A 20,751-nucleotide genomic window follows, 5' to 3' on the forward strand; every position below is an offset into this window, starting at 1 on the left:
CGCTCCCCGGCACCACCCATGGACTTGGGCCACAAGCCTCAAGTGAAGAAACAAAGGAGGATCAGCTGAAGAGCCCCAGACCATCCACACCCTCTGTCGGATCTACCTTGTCATTATGTTCCTGCTGGGGAGCCACCCCTCGAGGGCTCCACGCCCTGAGCAAGCCTGCACTGGCTCCCCGTGGAGGACGCCTCCACGCAGCACGTGGCCACCTGCTGCCCCCCTCCTGCCCGTGCCAGCAGAGCCACGGCTGCTGGCTGGCAAGAGGCTCCCCACTGTGGATGTAGCTGGGGAGCAGCCCCCAAGCCTGGCCCTCCAGCACATCACCACTGCAGGGTCTTAGTTCCTCATCTGTCACACTCTACCTCAGGCCCTGGGGCTGCTGCAAAGTCTGGAGACACAGGCAAACAATGGTGAATGCCAGCGAGGTTCAAGTTCTCAGGAGAGCAGGCCTGACCTCCCTGAGTACAGGGCCAGGGTGGGGCTCCTGGTGACACCCCCTACGGCACTAGCCCACGCCTGTTGGGGAGCCCCACGCTTGCCGTGTACCGGAGAGCAGAGGGAAGAAAGAAGTGAGCCAGTGAGACATGCCCCCACATAAGACGGGGCGGCCCTGAGGCTCTAACCAGCACCTGGGACCCGTGGGCTGAGGCCACCAGGGCCCCGAGGCATCACAGCACCTTCTGGAAAAACACGGAGAAGTCTTTGGTGGCGTTCCCCTTGGCTGCCTTGTTCTTCAGGGCCATCTCCTCAATGGTGTCCTGCAGGAACTTGGCCAGCTCCAGCTTGACGCGCAGCTCCTTCTTCAGCCTCTCCTCCTGTGAGGTCAAAGAGGGGGTACTGCACTCCCCTGGCCCGCACCCCGGCCCCCCCACAGCTTCCCTGGCTGGCACCAGTCAGAGCAGTTGCTCCTAGTCCCCTGATGGGAACCACAGCACGGAGTTCACAGTAGCCCTCAACCCAGTGCCGCCACATCCCCCTGAATGGCACTCACTCCCACCCAGGACCCAGGTGCTACGCAGTGAGACTTTCTCTTCCATTTCATGGTTTTAAAAGATACTTGTGTGGCCTCTTGGAGCAGGGCTGGCCAGTGACGCTTCTAAGCTGTGTGGCGTGGAGTGAAGTCCATGGCTCTTACCCCCATGCACAGCCTCAACCTGTGGCCTGAAGAGCTGGGCTAGAGAAACCGTATTCTAAAACACGTTTACAGAGAAGCATGTCCAGAAGCATGGCTGAGTTACGAAGGAGACACGGGACATCTGAATGTCCACCTAACTACATCCGCATCCGCCCTGCCCTGAGCTCGCCGCCCCCGATGCCCCGTCACCTTGATGGACTGGGTCTCGAACGTGGACGGCAACATATTGGGGAAGAGCTTCACAGCGACAGGAAGCAGGAACTCCATGAATGGCACCACCACAAAGACCAGGAAGGGGACCAGGCGAAAGAGGTCAGCGCATATCCGGAGAAACTGGGAAAAGGCCGAAGGGGTCAAAGGGTGAGGCGACAACACTGCTCACGTGACCCTCAGAGGTGCGACCGCAGGCAGCACCTGGCAGGGGCTGGCAAGAGCGCGAAGTCCCAGATGGCTCCGCCGACTGCTCCCAAAGGCGGCTCTTCCTCCCGTGTCTAAACGACGGAAGACAGCCTTCAGAAAGGAGGGGCGGACGTTCGCCCTAGCAGCGGCCCCCGTCCCTTCATGCCCCGCCCACTGCGGGGGTCCTGCTCTGCAGAGACAGCCTGACACAGCCACGGCGCTGCCCACCAGGCCTGCGTGCCCCGGGACGGGAGCAGCAGGTTGACGACTGGCTGTTGCTGGCACCAGCAAGGGCCACCAGGGAAGGCTGTGGCCATGCCGCCCACCCCAAACAGTCAGCACAAAGGAAGAGCGTTGGCTGTGTGTTTCTCAAGATGGCCTGACTTAACCCTGCACTACATAGCAATGATTGACAAACATCCAAGTGCTTCATCAGTATAATCAACTACCGCTGAAGCCATTAAAGAAACGCACAAGTTGAAATCATCAAAAATCCCTGAAAGCGGACCCTCCCTGCTGCACCCCCAGGCAGCTCAGCTTCCTCTTCGCTCACGACCAGTCAACTGCGGTTTGCACTCACAACTGCCTAGGCTCACAGGCACCAAAGGCACTGTCTGTGTCTGTGGGTCTGTGTCCACTGTCATGAACTAGACGTGCTTTCGAAGAGTGACGTCAGTCCTAGAAACGGCTTCGTTTCAGCCTCATCTGACACTTAGGATTCGGCTCGTGGTCCATCCCCGCTGAAGCCCAGCTCCTCGAGTGCTGGCGGTCCCTCTTATCCGTCAGGAGCCACCGGGCCCTCGACGGTGTGCGCCCTGAGCTTGTGGATGACACACCTGAGGCTTTTCTCCCTAGACGGCACTCATCTGGCTCTTCTCAAACCAGTCTCTACTCTGCGGGTCACAGAGCAGGGACCCCCCAACCTGAACCTATCTCACGGATTCCTATATTTCTTCATTTGTTTACAATTCATTACTATTTTTATTTTTATATTCAAATGGTCCAGGAGTCAACCATGGAAAGATCCTTCAAGTTGATGTAGTTTTTGACATTTGTCCATTAATTTTTTTGTCAGTAGTTCTATTGAGGTTGAGACTCTCTCTCCCTCCCCCTCTGCCCCCCCCAAACAAAACAAAACAACACAACCTACCACAACAAAAGATACCAGAATAATGGGCTTTGGTAAATCTGTAAGACACAAGACCAATATATAAAAGCAGCCACACTCCCGGGGCGCCTGGGGGCAGTCAGTTGAGCATCCAACTCTTGGTTTGGGCTCAGGTCCTGATCCCAGGGTAGTGAGATGGAGCCCCTTGTAGGGCTCTGCGCTGGGCGGGGAGTCTGCTTGGGATTCTCTCTCTTTGCACCCCCACTCGTGCACGCACGCACGCATGCTCTTTCTCTTTCAAATAAATCAATCTTTTTTTTTTAAGATTTTATTTATTTATTTGATAGAGACACAGCGAGAGAGGGAACACAAGCAGGGGGAGTGGGGGACGGAGAAGCAGGCTTCCCGCGGAGCAGGGAGCCCCATGTGGGGCTCTGTCCCAGGACCCTGGGACCATGACCCGAGCCGAAGGCAGATGCTTAACGACTGAGCCGCCCAGGCGCCCCTCAAATAAATAAATCTTAATCAGTTGTACTTCTATATATAGTAGACCCTTGAACACCACAGAGGTTAGGGGCAGTGACCCTCCCACCCAGTCAAAAATCCACGTATAAATTTTGACTCCCCCAAAAGGTAACTGCTAGGAGCCTCCTGTTGACAGGAGGCCTAGTGAGGACACGAACAGGCGACGAACATGCATTTCCTGTGCTGTATTCTTACAATAAAGCCAGACCCCCCCCGAAAAAACTAAGGGAATCATAAGAGAAAGTACATTTGCAGATTTGCAGTAGTGTGTATGTTTTTTATATGTTTATACATTTATTAAAAAGTCTGTGCATAAGTGGATCCACACAGTTCAAACTTGTGTTGTTCAAGGGTCAACTGTACTAGCAATGGACAACTGGAAACTGAAATTTCAAAGACTCCATTTACCTACAAGAGCCAAAAGATGGAAGAACCCAAGTGCCCATGGAAGGACAGACCGATGGATAAACAAAACGGACACACAATCCACATGGTGGAGTGTTATTCAGCCTTAAACAGGAAGGGGACTCTGACACCTACCACCACCTGGATGAACACTGAGGACACTGTGCTGAGTCAAGTGAGCCAGCCGCCAAGGGACGAATATGCTGTGTGACATGAAGCCTGCAGAGGAGTCAGATCACAGGGACAGGAAGTAGATGGTGGGTGCTGGGGGCCGGGGAGAGTGTGGGGAGCTAGTGTTTCGTGAGGGGCAGAGTTTCGGTTTGCTAAGATGGAAGAGTTGTGGAGATGGAGGGTGGGGACGTTCACAGCAATGTGAAGGTATTCGGTGCCACAGAGGCACATACGTAAAAATGGTTAAAATGGTAATTTTAGATTGTGTATTTTACCACAATAAAAGATACCATTTGTAATAGCATCAAAAAATATGACACCATACAATATTGCTAAAAGAAATGAAAAAAAAAATTGTTTTATTCCACATTGGCAACCCCCAGAAGTACCCCCCTTGTTTACTTTCGAGTCTTTCCTTACTTTCCGACACAGGCCCACCCAACGTGGTATACAAGCCCATCTCGTAGCACCGTTGGTGAGCGCTGTCTCTGAGGAGTCCTGGTTCCTCCTTGTGGGGCGGTTAGAAGCCAAGGGCTGGGGGACCAAATGTCACGCCTGCCACACCTGGTCACCACACTGAAGGGAGCAGAGGCTAGAGTGGATAACAGTCTAACAAAGCCAGAGACTGTCAGGAAATAATGCCTCAGAGAGAAACCGCGGTAACTCTCGATCACGCGCCTGGTGTCAAAGAATGGACCAGCAATTTCACCATCCTAAGAGCATCACCACATGGTGAGCATCAGCACTCTTAACATGCTCCACCTGAAGCCAGCACTTGGAGGGAAAGCTCTGGAAGGAGGAGCCATGAGCACACTGGGGAGGCAGAGGATCAAGCCCCCCCCCATCTCCCCAGAGACCCTGGGAGCCAAACAGGCCCTAACTGCACCCCTCCACAGAGGTCTGCGTCAGATGTCAGCCGCACACTGGCCGGGCTGGAAAACCAGGACCTGGAAGCATCTAGAGCGCATGCAGCTAATTCGAGCAAGAACGGAGGCCCATGACGGCACCGTCTCTGCCCACACAGCCGCCTGACACACCGTCAACAGATGCGCACTGTGACTGTGGACACTTGGCGCTGCCACTCTGAGTCATTTCCGTGGGTAAGCCAGATCTCCTGTGACAGGGCACAGAAAGCACTCCCTCCACCAAACACTGCAGGTCCACGGGGCCCAGAGTGAGAGGGCAAAACTACTCTCCAGATACTTGTACCCCACAGGAATCCCAGAGAGTTCTGTCATTCTCTACTTAACACGATCAGCAAGCATCCAACAGCTGAATGACCTTAAATTCACATTTCAAATGTACCTCCCGCTTACACAACACTTACACAAATTATTTTACAATTTCTTCGCCTTTGTAAACATAATTTAACAGTCACTTTTCTATAATTATCAGGACTGCCAACGTTTTGTTCAAATTCGAAGTACCTATAAGGCCCTAAACCGAGGGAAAAAAGCATTGCTCCACAAGTCCTCTCCTTAAAGCTGGCAACACAGATGGATGCACGGCCTCAGCCAAGCCCGTGTCCACACTGGGACGTCGCCCTGGGACAGGCTCATCTGCTCCAACTCTGTTTTTTCTTAAAGTTTCACTGTCTTCAATGAAGGAGCAAACACATGCACCTTTCAAGGCAGAATGGGATGGGGGGAGGAGCAGAAGGGAGTCCAGGTCATAAAGCATTAACGTGTGCACTGTAATCAACACCCAGTGAGCAGTAAGAGCATGATTCTGAAATCCCAATGCCACTGCTCCTTCCTCCAATCCTCAACCTGCTCCCTCTTAAAACAGCATCTCAGGGGACACTCCAGCCAGTTAAAACAATGACCCATGTTCTCCATGAAGTTCCTGAGAACGAGTATAAAATCAGAAGCCAAAGTAACTCTCATACACGACAGCCAATTCCTAAGATCCTCTGAAGCTCAACTTCAAGAGAACAGACATCACTGCACCTCTCCTTGGGGAATCTGAGGGTGCTGAGAATGTAAAGCTGCCCCCTGCCCCTGGGGACTCACCAAAAAAAAAAAAAAAGGAGCAAGAGGGGAAGAAAGGTCAACGGCGTAACCATCAGTTATTTCAGACAAAATAAGAGACCTAGAAGGTCTGGGCTCCTGGAAAAACAGGAAGACTTTTTTAAGAGCTGGCTTAAGGATGGCATGGGGCACCTGGGTGGCTCAGTCGGTGAAGCGTCTGCCTTCTGGCTCAGGTCACGATCCCGGGGTCCTGGGATGGCGCCCGTGTTATTCGGCTTCCTGCTCAGCGGGAAGCCTGCTTCTCCCTTGGCCTCTGCCCCTCCCCCCAACTCATGCTCTCTCTCGCTCTCTCTCCTAATAAATAAAATCTTTAAAAAAAAAAAAAAAAGAGCTGGCGGACGGCAGAGAGAGCTGGTGCACCCCATGCTGAACCAGAAGCTCGGGCAGCGGGGGCAGGTGAGTGGGCAGGTTCTGGAGCTGAGGACACACGTCCGGGAGCTCCGGCAGAGAGGCAGTGCCGCCGTCAGCGTCTCACATAGGGTCGAAGGCTGGTTTTTCTGTGTTTTGTTTTGTTTTGTTTTTAAACCAAAAGTAGCAGAAAAAAAGCTCTAAACGTATTTTAAAGCACCTAGGAGGGGAATGGACCAGGAAGTCTCGCGCGCCCATTACCTGCCTGCGCTCCCTGCGGGTCAGGCTGTGGCCATGGAGGATTCGCCAAAGCATGCGCGCGGCGATCTTGGTGTCAATCCAGAGCAGGCGGAAGCCGTGGTAGTAGTGCTTCAGCTCGTCCAGGACCCTCTGCCCCAGCGACTTCTTCACGGCCACCTCCGGGGGGGGGCTGTACACAGGGCCTCCCTCCTCCAGCTTCTTGTTCTTGTCCTTTAGGGACTTGAGGGACTTCTCCACCACAGAGTCATCGCCCAGCGGGGGTGACGAGTGCCAGCAGCGCAAGGGAAGGAACGGTGGCCCTGAGACAACCAGACTGGTGGAGGTGGGGGCCCACGGCACTCCGGCCGCCAAGCACACGCGCTCAGGCCTCAGAGTCCAATAGCCACGGGGATCGGTTCTGAAGGAAAGGCGCACAGGGTGGACGGGAGTGCAGCAGCGAAATGGCACGTTCCTTGAAAAGGGAAAAAGGAAAACAGTGAGATGAGGAGCCAGCCACTGCCTACGCCCTCCCAGCACCACATACCGACGAGAGTGACACAAACAGGGCCCTATCACAGCTACATGCACACTCAACCTTCCTGGCACATGAAACAGCCTCCCCACCGCTTCCCGTTGCTCAGAAAACACATCAGGAAGAGGAGGAGCTGCTTGCAAGGGGCTTGTGCGAGAGACCAAGGGCAGCCAGTCCCCGTGGGCTCATGGACGACACCAGGGCACCAAGGAGCCTGGGGTTAAGGGACAGGCTGGACACAAACAGCAGAAGCGTGACCCCTGGACTAGACAGACCCAACCTCAGGGCAGATCTCCCATGTGGGTTCCGAAACTTGGGGAATTTGGGGTGGGGCCGGGTGGAGGGCGGGGTCCTTTCCCCTACCAGGTGACTGTCTACAAAGACCTGCAGCTCTCGAGCAAGTCCTGGAAGTCAGTGAGGACACTCGAATCAATGGTGACCCAACCCTGTGTGCAGTCCAGCAAAGATGTTTGTGCAAAATGCCAAAATCCCAACAAATCACGTCCAGAGCCTACTCCTCCGTCTCTTCCCCGTGCTGCTCCGTCTGCTCAGCCCAGAGCTGCAGCACCTTGCCTGCATGGTTCTCAGAACCCCACCGTCTTCTGTGTGCTTCACCTGTCCTACCGGAAACCTCCTCCCTCCCTGGTGCACAAACCCACTTCTGGGAGGCCACAGGCTCCCAACTTAACCTCAGAGGCGTGTGCTTATAAGCAACACGCCCCGGCCTCTTCCCATCTGCTGGATCATCTCACTGCACCTGGCGCAACACCAGCAGTGAGGACCTGAGCTCTACAGCTGCCTGTCCCAGTTCAAATTCCCATCCACTACTTATTGCTGTGAGACCTTGGGAAACTTAATTAACCCCTCTGTGCTTCGGGAGTGTCCTCTGTAAGTGGGTGCAGTACTCTATATGAAGTACCCAGAACAGTGTCTGGCACAAGCAACACCTACCAGAAAGGTGGCAGCTATGATTACTCTCCCATCAAAGCAGCTGAGGGCTAGAAGGAAGCTAGTGAGTGTCTAGTTTAGCTGCACCTTTGACGGATGGGGAATATCGAAGGACAAACAGGGACGTGCCCACCTCAGGCACGGGGCACCACCGGCTTCCCGTTGATCAACCCCGTGCTGGCCTCCCGCCTGTCTGCAAGGGCAGGGTCAGTCCTGTGCCATGAACCCCAGGTCCCCACAGTCAACACCTGAGCGGGAAGGTGGTGGCCTTGAGCTCACCCTGCTGGGTCACAGCTGGAAGGGGCAGGCTGCACGGCCCACAGCAGAGCTGCTCAGCCACGTGGGGCTGTGAGACTGTGGCCACAGCCTAGGCCCTCTGGGCCTCCGCCTTACCTCCCAGTGCGGGCGATGACAATGCCCACACACAGGAATAAACCTTACCTCCTATCCCTGTCAAACTTAATTATCCCAAGTTCCAACCCTCAATTAGCAAAAGGAAGCAAGTGGCTTCCCTGAGAAGGCATGATTTCAGCAGCTGCAGGCGGCGGCCCACAGGCAAAGACAGACTCGTGAAAACAGAGCAAGCACAAAAGCACCTGGTGTACCCAGCTGGGCCCGGTGACGCTCCAAGATCTGGCCATCTTCATGCACACTAGAGACTAGCATTACTAGCAATCTAGCCAGAAAGGTTTAGCTATTTTCAAGAAGCATAAAATTGCATAATCTGTTATTTTAAAAATATTCGTCAAAATAACACTAATCTGCGCACGGCTGGCTGTCTTCCCATGGGCAGCTGGGCCCTGCTCTGCCCCGGCTCGCGAGAGCCCCTGGCTCGGCCTTGCTCCGGGGAAGCACGCACCTGCCCCACCCACAGGGTCAGGAGGCCCGGGCTCTTCTGCTTTTCCCCGTCGTTCCCTTCCAAGTGGGGAAACCCACTCCGGGCAAAAGCAACGTGTCAACAAGAAATTCGGTCACTAGCGGACAGACTGTTGGCATGAAAGCTTGGGGGCTCCTATCGAAGCTGCCCGTTTTACTTTAGGGTGCTGATGCCCACGTCCACCTCAACACACACAACTTGCGGCCACCTTCAAGAAAAGAAAAACTAAGGATACCCTGGCTGGCTCAGTAGGTAGAACATGTGGCTCTTGATCTCGGGCTTGTGAGTTTCAGCCCCATGCTGGGTGGAGAGAGGACTTAAAAATAAAATCTTAAAAAAACAAAGAGAAAAACTAAGTCATGGGGCCCCTAGGTGGCTCAGTGGGTTAAGCATCTGCCTTCAACTCAGGTCATGATCTCAGGGTCCTGGGGTCAAGTCCCACATCGGGCTCCCTGCTCAGCAGGGAGCCTGCTTCTCCCTCTCCCTCTGCTGCTCCCCGTTTGTACTTTCTCTCTCTGTCAAATAAGTAAATAAAATCTTTTAAAAAAAGAAAAACTAAGTCGTGCCTGGCAAAAGAACACATTCACGGGGTCAGCATTTCCTGTGCCTTGTGGCATCAGCTGCACAACCACAGGGTGGCATGGCAGGCAAAGGGACCCACACCGGCTCTCCCCGTGGCACCTAACTCTTGTCAACGGCAGAACTCCTGTGCCCACCTGACTCCTAACATGTCCCGTTCCTGAGGGGACAGCTCACCCAGATGATGACCTGAGGCTGGGCCAGGGAGGATAGCAAACCTCCACGTGCCACCTTCCGTTCTTCAGGGACATGATGCCGGCAAGGGCAAAGTGACACCAGCAGCAAGAAGGGAAGCAAAGATTGACAACAGAGCAACAGGTACCAGGACCAAGAGGAATGATTCCCGAAGTGCAGGCCATCTCTCTGCCCAGAGACAGGAGGTGAAACAGCACTTGCCTACAGGACAAGGGGCCCCTCTGTCGGGGAGCTGGAGACCACTGCCTGCAATATCTCAACATCTGTCAGAGCCCTCGAGGCCCCATGACAGCGCACCCTGTGCCAGGAGCACTCCAGGGACCGGGGAAACAGCTAGCACCACCATTTTAGCATTTCGGCAGCCTGTCTTATGAGCACTCGCACTGCACCAGACTCTGGAAAGAGCTTCACGCAGCCCCAGTCTTCCTACAAAATGAGCTCCAGGACTAACGGGTGAGTTTGCTTATTCCCAGTTTTAGGTGCTCCCTTGCTGTCTTTTATTTTTATGATAAAGGAGGTCAAGAACAGCGAGACAAAGCCCATGACACTGTCTTGGATCAGAAACTCCCCACCTGCTCACCCTTTGGGGTCTGGGTCATTTTAGCTGAACACTGAGATAGTAAAAGAACCAACAGAGAGAATCACACTGGCCTCAGGACAACGCGGACTTCTGTGGCTGGACCCACTTATGTGCGAAGGTTTTCTGATAAATGCAGGACAGTCCATGGGGCGCCTGGGTGGCTCAGTTGGTTAAGCGACTGCCTTCGGCTCAGGTCATGATCCTGGAGTCCCGGGATCGAGTCCCACGTCGGGATCCCCGCTGAGCAGGGAGTCTGCTTCTCCCTCTAACCCTCTTCCCTCTCGTGCTATCTCTCATTCTCTCTCTCAAATAAATAAAATCTTAAAAAAAAAAAATGCAGGACAGTCCTGTAAGTACATTTTCCTTACGATTTTCTTCTGTCTAGCTTGCTTTATTGTAAGAACGCAGCATATGATACACGAGATATGTGCGAATCGACTGTTTATGTTCAGCAAGGCTTCTGGTCAACAGCTGGCTAGCAGTTCAGCTTGGGGAATTCAAGTCGTGTGTGCATCTTCCACTGCCCAGGGGTCGGCGGCAGACCCCTCCCTGCATTGTTCAAGGGTCACCTGTCCTTATCCATGTGGCTCAGTATTTCTTATACTGAGCCATCAAAAGGAAAAGCAACATGTCCGGGATGCTGAGCTGATAAAGACTTCAACTCTCACCTGTAATCTCTCATTTGAAATGTAGGTGTTCAGCTAAACAGCTTTATAGTTCCCACTGCTCAACATTTTTTTCCCCTATAATCTTTTATTTTTAAGTAAGCTCTGCAGACAACTTGGGGCTTGAACTCACAACCCTGACAACAAGAGTCACCTGCTCCACCAACTGAGCGAGCGGGTGCCCCGCATTGCTTAACTTTCCAAAGAAAGTGCTTAACTTTCTAAAAATTATTAGCTTAAAAAAAATTTGTATTAATAAAGCAGTTTTTATGTTTTAATATGAATCTTAAATGCAGGTACATTTGACTCTTAAAGGTGCTTGAAAAATTCAACGTCCATCCCTAATAAAAACATTTTAATACAGTAAGAATAAAAAGGGCAGAGAGTACTGAAAACAAAAGCTAACATTACACAGACCAAACACTGGACGCTCCTGATCGGCTGGAGTGATGACGCAGCTGCTCTGACGCCAGGCCCGGCAGTGGACGGAGCGGGCAAGTGGCAGGAGCACGGGCACCAGGAGCCTCACAGGGCGCCATGCCCCTGCAGGCCCCGCCACCGAGGACAGATGGTACTGTGTGAGCGAGAGTATGAGAAACGAGCTGTGAGAAGTGGTTGGACACAAGAAGACTGGTGACTTACATGCCAGCAATAATCATTTAGAAAAAGAATGAAAAAGGAGGTCCACTGACACCAAACCCAACACATCTGGGCACCATCTGGGTGCCTCTTAAAGGTAGCGGGTGTGGCCCAGATAAAGAAAATGACAGACCTCTTCCTGAAACAGAGAGAAGGTCTTACTAAAGAAAATAGCTTACCCTCTGGGAAACTGTGGGCGCCCTTTAAGTTAATATTCCCAAATGATTTTATGGTTTTTTTTTTAAGATTTTATTTATTTGACAAAGAGAGAGAGAGAGACAGCGAGAGAGGGAACATAAGCAGGGGCAGAGGGAGAGGGAGAAGCAGGCTTCCCGCTGAGCAGGGAGCCCGATGCGGGGCTCGATCCCAGGACCCTGGGACCAGGACCTGAGCCGAAGGCAGATGCTTAACGACTGAGCCACCCAGGCGCCCCAATTTTTTGTTTTGAGGACACTCCAGTTACAATCCCAAAAAGACCACTTTAACACTGAAATAATTCAAAAGTAAACCCAGAAGGACTGTCCAGAAAGGAGGTGTTCCAGGCCTGGTCCCCTGCAGATAAAAGCCAGCAGGAGGACTCACCAGAGTAAATGTCAGGCGCAGGCCACCCAAGCACAACAAGCACCCCACGTAAGAGAAAAAGGCACGGGAGGCCCCACAGGCTGCTGGGGTGGCTCACTGGCAGCACGCCCTCCCCTCCCCCACCCCCGCGGTGGTTCATGCAGGTGAACCAGTCCACACGGCAGTCCTCTAATCTGCCTTAGAGGTCAGTACCTAGAAACCAGAGACTTCACACAAAAACCCAGACTTCCAGCTTGTCTTGAAAAAAACCCAAGAGCTGGCCTTATGAGGCTACATCCTTTACGGCAAGTATGAGTTGCACCCCGGGATCACCAGCCAGTTTCCAGCCTCACATTGGGCCCCATGGCCCTGAAAGGCTACCTGCGGATTACAGAGTTTGCTTTAGAATTATCTAGAAACGCACACTTTGGCAAGAGTAAAGATGTTCTATGCACATTCATCAATGGCTCCACATCCTAAAGAGTTCATGACAACATCTTACACTGGTCAAAAGAGAAATCTAATTAAAATCAAACCCGGGCGGGGGGGCACCTCGGTGGCTCAGTCGGTTATGCGGCTGCCTTCGGCTCAGGTCATGATCCCCAGGTCCTGGGATTGAGCCCCGTGTTGGGCTCCCTGCTCAGCGAGAGCCTGCTTCTCCCTCTCCCTCTGCCTGCCGCTCTGCCTACTTGTGCTCTGTCAAATAAATGAATAAAATCTTAAAAAAAAAAAAAAAAATCAAACCCAGGGGCACCTGGGTGGCTCTGTTAGTTGAGTGGCTGACTCTTGATTTCAGCTCAGGCTGTGATCTTGGGGATGTGGGATGGAGCCCCATGTTGGGCTCCACACTTAGTGTTGAGTCTGCTTGGGGTTCTCTCTCTCTCCCCATACCTGCTCTAAAATAAATAAATAAAATAAAATAAAATAAAACCCATGATTGGGGCCCCTGGGTGGCTCAGTCAGTTAAGTGTCTGCCTTCGGCTCAGGTCATGATCCCGGGGTCCTGGGATGGAGCCCCACATCGGGCTTCTTGCTCAGCAGGAAGTCTGCTTCTCCCTCTCCCTGCTGCTCCCCCTGCTTGTGCTCTCTCTCTCTCAAATAAATAAAATCTTTTTTTTTAAAGATTTTTTTAAACTTATTTATTCATTTGAGACAGAGATACAGAGAGAGAGAGAGAACATGAGCAGGGGGAGAAGCAGAGGGAGGGGGAGAAGCAGGCTCCCCGCTGAGCAGGGAGCCAGACGCGGGGCTCGATCCCAGCACCCTGGGATCATGACCTGAGCCAAAGGCAGACGCTTAACCATCTGAGCCATCCAGGCGCCCCTCAAATAAATAAAATCTTAAAAAAAAAAAAAATCAAACCCAAGAGCCAGGTGGGAGTACTCTTGCAACAGGCAGGGGCCAGCAGGGACCGCTGCTTGGAGGGGGTTTGAAACAGACTCTGTTGTGTCCCCACCATACCCTGCATGTGTGCCAACCCCACTCCACAGAGATACTCACACATGCAAGAAAAGCCTCGCAAGCCCGCTGTGTTTAAGCACAATTTTGCTTTACCATCAACCAAGTTTTCGTGTATGACTTACATAGTTTTTATTTTAGGGAATTAAATCTGTTCTCCAGAAAAGTGTTATAGCCAAGATGAGGTGACAAATGAACCATCTCAAATGAGTAAGAAAACTCAGAAGACCCCGTGGCTCCGTGGTTGTGAGGGGCACTTGGGAAGAGGTCTGCGCTCTCCAACTGGAAGAATCAGAGATGTTCAAGGAGAGAGATGGGCTCTACTCTGGGGCAAGAGGACAACGGCCTGGGAGTCAGGAGAGAGGTCGGGGAGCAGATCACAAGGAAACTATGCTCGGGGATGCTGGGCAGAGGGAACGGTGGGTGGGAGAGCACAGGAACCAAGGGAAGTTCGAGTCCATGTGCGACAGGGGACAGGGAAGTATGGATGCCACTGCCTCCAGGAAGCCCTCCAGCCTTGCAAAAGCACCACCATGAGGAAGGGCTAATTCTACCACATTCCAGGCATGTCCCCAGAACCAGGTGGGGGAGAGCCCTGTGGCCAGCAGTCACTCAACACGATGCTCCGTGAAGGACCAAATGGGGTTCAAGGGAGGGTCTAATGTGTTCACTGACAGAGTCCAACACCTACAATGCTGCCTGGCGGCGCATCCTATGTCTCTTTGCACAAGTACATGAAAAGCCATCGACGACAAGAGCCGCGGGAGCGTGGAAAAGCATACGGTGCATGGGAAGCACACAGCACTGTGTTGAAAAACAGACATATGAAAAAAAGACCAGAATAAAATACATGGAAATGTAATAATATTTACAACAAGTACTGGAATTATGAATGTTTATTTTCCAAGGATCCACTAACGTATGAGGTTATATACTTCAAAATGCAAAAATAAAAGCTAAGAAGAAACAAATACAAAGAACAGGAAGGTAGAATATACCATATCCCCAAAATCAGGAGTCACACATCAATCAAGCATTTTCAAGCTCCCACTTCCACGGGACACACAGTGACGCTGACTTACAGGTGGCTCATCAGCCCCGCGGTGCCGGCGCAGCGGAGACAGGCATGACCTCCCAGACTACCTACGACAAAGACGGGGAGAAAACAAGATGTAAGTCTCAAACCAGGGGCTGTAGACCAATACCACCTTTAGAGTCTCCTTGGCAGGGTAAGTTTCTAGAAGCCTGTTCTGAGTGTTCGAAGGTTTCAGAGTGTTGCAAGTGAAGGGTCTGTCCAGTTAGGAACACGGGGTCTTGGGGTAGCCCTAGGAAAGAGGGGGAATCTGAGGCAGCCCGTGGCTTCAAACACCACAACCAGGGACACCAGGTTGCACCAGCCAAGGGTCCACAGAGCCCAGGCCTGGGGATCTCCCCAGGCAGGACCACTCCCTACTCGCTCCAGCTGATGCCAGGTTGCACGGGACCCCAAACGCACAGACAGCCCCACAGAGCAAGCAAGGGCCCCATCCAAACAACCCAACACCTTCTCTGCCCACAGGAGGGAGCAAGGGCTATGAGAATTATTGGTAAAACAAATGCCAAGAGCAAGCTCTTTCTTGGATAAACACTATCGATGAGTGTAGAGCACACTTTTAGGATTTTGATGCATTTTTTGACACTTTTTCTAACTTAATGTGGTTTCCGTAGCATAAATTCAGAGTTCGTTCTCATGACCAATGCTCAGGCTTACCTGTGATCAAACCCTGTGCTGTGGAAACCACCTGTGGAGCGAACGAGACAGATACTAGGGGCAGCGGGGCCAGAGGCACTGTGCTGACAGGATGCCAGGCAGCAAGGCTGGAAAGGCAGGCTGGCATCCTAAGACCCTCCAGCCGCAGGAGAGCACAGAGCAGGTGCAGAGTGCTGAGGGCTCACTCCGACAGCCAGCGGGAGAAGGGAGGGGAGAAGACGGGCACAGCAGGGGACAGGTCCCAGCTCCAAGCAGGCCAGGCAGGGGAGACCCGAGCTGCTCCCGGTGGACCCTCTGGAGACGAAGACTTCCACTTGTCACCTCATGTATCTCAAGTGGAGCCCAGGGTCATCACAGGCAACTTCTCCTGTGTAGAAGGCTATTCCCATCAAAATTAGGACAGGTGACAGCCTTGTTTAAAGCAGGGGTCTGGGCTCCCCAGTGGTTACCATGATTCATCATCTTTTACATTTCAAACATTACATTTTTCGTCACACCAAGCCCTTCTCACCCCAGTTGAGGACCAAACAGAAGTGTCCCAGACCTGGGCCAGCCCCGCACCCCAAGAACATAGCTCAGCAATGGCTCCTGGTCCGGCACCTCCCCCCCAGCAAGGAGACAAGCTGTGGCAGCTCCCACAGCTCCCTGGCCTGCCCTCCTATCACTACGTTGTGTGAACACTACGTTGTGTGACCTGCACACCCCCTACCCTACCTGGCCCCTTCCCACAATCTCCCCACTCTGAAGGCTGCCCCAGCCCTCTAAGGAGCCCACTCCAGGGGGATGGGGCGGGGAGAGGGCTCCAGGATATGGGCCACAGATGGGCCATTCCCTCCTTCTAGAAGTCCCTTTAATTTTTTTCCCCCCAACAACCAATTCTACAACTCTCTGGCCCCAGCTGGGCAGCCTACCATTAGGTTCTGTCTGACCCTACCCGGAGTTAGTGCATACCCACAGGTTATTAAGGGCTCGGTCCCACAAGACTGCTCCGCTTCGGACACCCGTTGCAAGTAGGGTCCTCAGGTCACCCACACTTCTGCCAGCTACAAATGTGAGGGCTCCCACCACCACTTTCAGCTTTATTAATTCTCTGGAACAACACAGAACTCAGGAAAATTCTCTATTTCCTATTACAGTTTATTATAAAGCACATGAGGAACAGCCAGATGGTGAGGTACATGGTGCAAGGTGTGGAAGACTCCTGAGTGCAGGAGCCTCTGTCCCTGTGGGGTTGGCGTCTACAGATGCCACCAATTCCAAAGCTCCCCAAGCCTCCCTATTCAAGAGTTCTTTTCTTATCTTCATTACCTAGACGTGACTGATTATACCCTAGGCCACTGGCAACCGATTTCAATCCCCAGACCCCCTCCCCTCCCTGAAGGCTGGGATTCTACAATAGAGCTGAACAGTCCTCAAAACTGTCAAGGAAAGCCTGAGAAACGGGTCACAGCCGAGACTAAAGAGAAATAACAACTACATGTAATGCGGTGTCCTGGATAAGGTCCTGGGATACAGCAGGACATCAGAATTAAAATGTGCGCAATACAGGAAAGGTACTAATGAAAGAACAAATGCGAATACAGAGTATGTAAATAACAAAGTTAAAAAAAAAATCAGAATTAAATGTGGGACAGAATAAAAGAAATCTGAATACAGTATGCAGCTCAGATAATACCAATGTACCAATGTTGGTTTACTAATTGTGACAATGAGCCACACTGACAAAAAAGGTTAATACTGGGGAAATGTGCTGCAGAAAAGGGCCACTGCGCCCAGATCAGAGTGTTCTGGAGGGTCCAAGCCTGGACTCGGAGTCCAGTCCTGGGTCTCCAGGCCTACAGCAAACCCCGTGTCTGAGCCACTCTCAGCCCCTTCCTGTATACTAAAGAACAGTGCTAACTACAAGAAACATTTGTGCTCCCAGAATATGATACAACCACAACAGCAAATCGTGAACTACTACAGAAACCTGAAGCGGCCAAGTATTTTTATTACTATGCTTAGAAGAGATATAAGGAGAACTCTAACAGCAGAGGGACCTGGACACCCAGACTATTCACACAGTCACTTCCTGCTGCTCAGTGCCCTTCCCATGGCTCCAAAGTGCTAAGCAGCCAACCAGCCATTACTGTTAAAAATTACAAGAATTCTGTTTCTTGGGGGTGTTTTTGTGAATTGTAAAGCACTCTGAAATATATTTCACTTGAGTCTCTAATATTCATAAGAGAAGTCCTAATCTTAACAGATAAGGAACAAACTCAGAAAGGTTAATATGTAAAAAGAATCAGAAAAGGGGTCTGGGCTACTGACACGTGGACCCCTATGAGCCCCGAGTCAGGTGTCATCTCTGCGAAGACAGTATGGTCACCGAGGCTGGGGATAGCAAGGGACCTGCCTGGGGCCATGCCCCGCAAGGCCTGGGGCCCCTCTACAGACCCCCAAGAGTACTAGGAGGACATGGGCCCCACGGATGCCTACGAGTCCGCAGACCGAGCTCGTTCGTGTCTGCCAGACCCTGGCCATTTCTCCCCAAGAGTCCTGAACGGGGCCCAAGGGCACGACTGTCCTCGTGAGCGAACACCACGTTCCGCCAAGCTTCCCCACGACAGGAGCTCCCCAACAACCCTAGGGCTGACCGTCAGCGCGCTCCCTTCAAAAAACTTTCCAAACCCCGCTCAGGACGCCGCGACCAGCAGCCGGGGCGGCTAAGGTCACAGCGCGAGTGAGTCACAGGCCGCCGCCCCGCGCGCGGCACCCACACCCCGACACCGGGCTGGCCAGGGCGGGGCTGAGGGGCGAGGCGGCCCAAGGTCCCAGCACGGCGTGACCCCAGTCCGGGGCCGCGTCCGAGCACCCCGACCCACCCGCCCCCCCACCAGAGGGCCGCCGGGCGCGGCGGTGCCGCCCGGCAGCTGGGGCCCGAGGCCCTCGGCCGCCCGTCCGGACATCCGGCCCCCCGCTCCTGCCCTCCCAACGCCCCTGGTCCGGGCTCCAGGCCTCGGCCCCGGTCCCGGCCCCAGGCCCCGACGACCCGCCGCCGCCTGCCCCAGCCCCTGCCCCAGCCCCCACCCGGCCCCCGCCGACCCGGCCCCCGCCGGCCGCGGCCCCCAGCCCCGCGCTGTCGGCGGAGCGCCGGCTGCTTACCCCTCGGGGCGGCGGCGCGGGGCGGCGGGAGGCGGGTGGGCCCCCGGCCGCGGCAGCTCCTCAGTAAGATGGACGCCATGTGCCCGGTCGCGGCGGCCGCTCCGGCCTCCTGCTGCTGCCTCCTCCTGCAGGGGGCCCGCGGCTGCTCGCCGGCCCGCCGGCGCCTCGGCCCGCCCGCGCGGACGGTTGAAGGCGGCGGTTGGCTCCCGGCGGCGGACGCTCAGCTCAACGACCCGGCACCGGTGGCAGCCATGTCCCTGCACAGCGTCCGGCGGCGCGGGGCGGGGCGGCCGGGCCTGCGCTCCCATTGGGCCCCTCGGGCGCCCGCCGCCCGCCAAGTGCGGGGCGGGCTCGCGCCGCCGCGGACTACGGGTCCCGGCGTGCCCCGCGACGGGCGGCCCCCGAGGCCGCGCGGCATTCTGGGGCCTGTCGCGCCGGCCGCGCACGCGTGCTGGGCTCTTTCGTGTCCGCAGCGGCGGCGGGGCGAGGCGGAGAGGCACCGGCCTCCTGGGGCCCTCGGGGGAGGGCCCCGCGGAGGGACGCCGACGGGCCGGCTTGCGTGGCCGAGCTCCTGCTGGCTGTCGGTCCCGTTCCGGGCCAGCGCACGCAGTCTCGAAGGGCCCTCCCCGGGTCCAGGCCCAGGGCGGCGCCCCCATCTCGCGGCCTGACCCGCCCAGCTGAGCGCTCCCACGCCTGCTCCCAGAAGGCCTTCCACCCAGCCCGGACCTTTGAGCCCACACCCCTCCTTTCCTAAGATGGGGTCATGTTCGCGACGGTCGCGCGGGGACGGATGAGGTGACGCAGGGAAGGCAGCCCGGGGGAAATGGGGTGGGCGACCCCTGGGGCCCGGTGGACATGGTCTCCCCAGGCAGGCCACTCTCACCTGCCTGCACTCCCAGCCCAGGGGCACCAGGCTCCTTCTCGGGACTAGCCACCCTGCTTTCCCCGTCCCATGCTTTGCTTGGAAGGCCTTTTGCCTCCTTCTGGCCTCATCTGCTTGTCTCTTGTTCACTGATGTAATTTTAATCCCAGGTTACCGCTTGGGGAAGGTCCGGCAGTGCATACTCAGCGCAGATCTGTTCTCTGGGCTGCAGAGTGTGGAACTCCTAATCTTAGCAGGCTCCCCGCTCTTGAGAGAATGAATTTGGTTGAATGGCCTGTCTCCCTAGGAGGCTCAGCCCTCGCCATCAGGAAGAGAGCCTGCCTGCAGTGGTTTTCCTTTCCAGGACTGCCAGATGCTGGACTGGGTTGGGCCTGGAGTCCCCATCTGAGGTGGGAGAAAATGGAGCTAGGTAGTGCAGGGCACTTGGGAGATACAGAAGTGCTTGTATTGGCAGTGGGCAGTGAGCGCTACAGACATCATACACAGAGTTCATCGAAGCAGGTCGATGCCTGAAATTGAGGCCTCTAAGGTCAAAAAAAAAAGCATAAAGCCAGGCTCCTTTCCTATACATCCCCAGGCGGCAATGGTGGGATAAGGAAGGACAGTTCTTGTCCCCCATCCCAGGGTCAGGTCTGAGTCAGGGCAAATAGGCACTCAGGATCAGACACGACCGGCCTTCCAACGCCCAACGTGTAGGAGAACGCTTGTGTTAGTACTAGTGGCTGACATGGGCCCTCAGCTCCCAAAGGCTCTGTTCCAAAGCCGTCAAGGGGCAGGGAGGGAGGCTCCACAGAGTGGGTGAGAATCAAAGCTGGTCCCTAACAATGCTGTTAGTGTCTGCAGGACTTTGAAGGACAATGGTTGGGGGGAAGGCCCCATCTGCCTCTGTATTGCCCAGGAGGCCAGGTGTGAGGAAATAAGACAACAATGCTCACTTGCCCTTGGCACAATTCACCTGTGGCTCAGCTAGGTTGCATGAGAGAAGGAAAAATAGGGTCTCTATAGAAGGGGCGCTTCTGAACACCCGTCTGTGTTGCTTTCTGCAGCTTCACTGCCAGGGTGGAATTTTGGAGAAAGTCATTTTTAACAATACCTTTATTGGTTTTTCTTTTTTCTTTTGTTTTTTAAGATTTTATTTATTTATTTGAGAGAAGGTCAAGCATAGGGAAGGGCAGAGGGAGAAGCAGGCTTCCCGCAGAGCAGGGAGCCGGATGCAGGGCTCGATCCCAGGACCCTGGGATCATGACCTGAGCCGAAGGCAGACGCTTAATGACTGAGCCACCCAGGCGCGCCCCCCTTATTGGTTTTTCTAATTAGCTAAAGAACATGTGCTTGTTATAAGCATTTTAAGTTTATAAAAATAAATATAAAGCGGCGCCTGGGTGGCTCAGTCGGTTGAGCATCTGCTTTCGGCTCAGGTCATGGTCCCAGGGTCCTGGGATCGAGCCCCACCTCGGGCTCCCTGCTCAGCGGGGAGCCTGCTTGTGCACTCGCGCTCTCTCTCTAATAAATAAAATCTTTAAAAATAAAAAATATAAAGAAACAAGTAGAGGGGTGCCTGGTTGGCTCAATCCAT

At 54.1% G+C, this 20,751-nt stretch overlaps 1 protein-coding gene across 3 annotated transcripts in view; it reads right to left on the bottom strand.

The window, feature by feature from the left end:
* Positions 1-18,615, bottom strand: part of LETM1 (leucine zipper and EF-hand containing transmembrane protein 1) — a 36,764-nt gene extending 18,149 nt beyond the window's left edge. For 2 of the 3 annotated variants that reach the window (XM_027598500.2, XM_027598499.2), the window contains exons 1-4: positions 18,293-18,615; positions 6,386-6,836; positions 1,328-1,471; positions 681-818 (exon numbers count right to left, since the gene is read on the bottom strand). In XM_027598500.2, coding sequence (XP_027454301.1) covers positions 681-818; positions 1,328-1,471; positions 6,386-6,836; positions 18,293-18,600 — 1,041 coding nt within the window. In that variant the 5' untranslated portion in view covers positions 18,601-18,615. Of the gene's footprint in view, positions 1-680; positions 819-1,327; positions 1,472-6,385; positions 6,837-14,480; positions 14,542-18,292 lie in introns of all 3 variants that reach the window. The other variant, XM_027598501.2, reaches the window with a different exon arrangement.
* Between the last annotated feature and the right edge of the window lie 2,136 nt (positions 18,616-20,751).

Source organism: Zalophus californianus, chromosome 2, assembly GCF_009762305.2.
Source record: "Zalophus californianus isolate mZalCal1 chromosome 2, mZalCal1.pri.v2, whole genome shotgun sequence".
Classification (NCBI taxonomy): Eukaryota; Metazoa; Chordata; class Mammalia; order Carnivora; family Otariidae; genus Zalophus; species Zalophus californianus.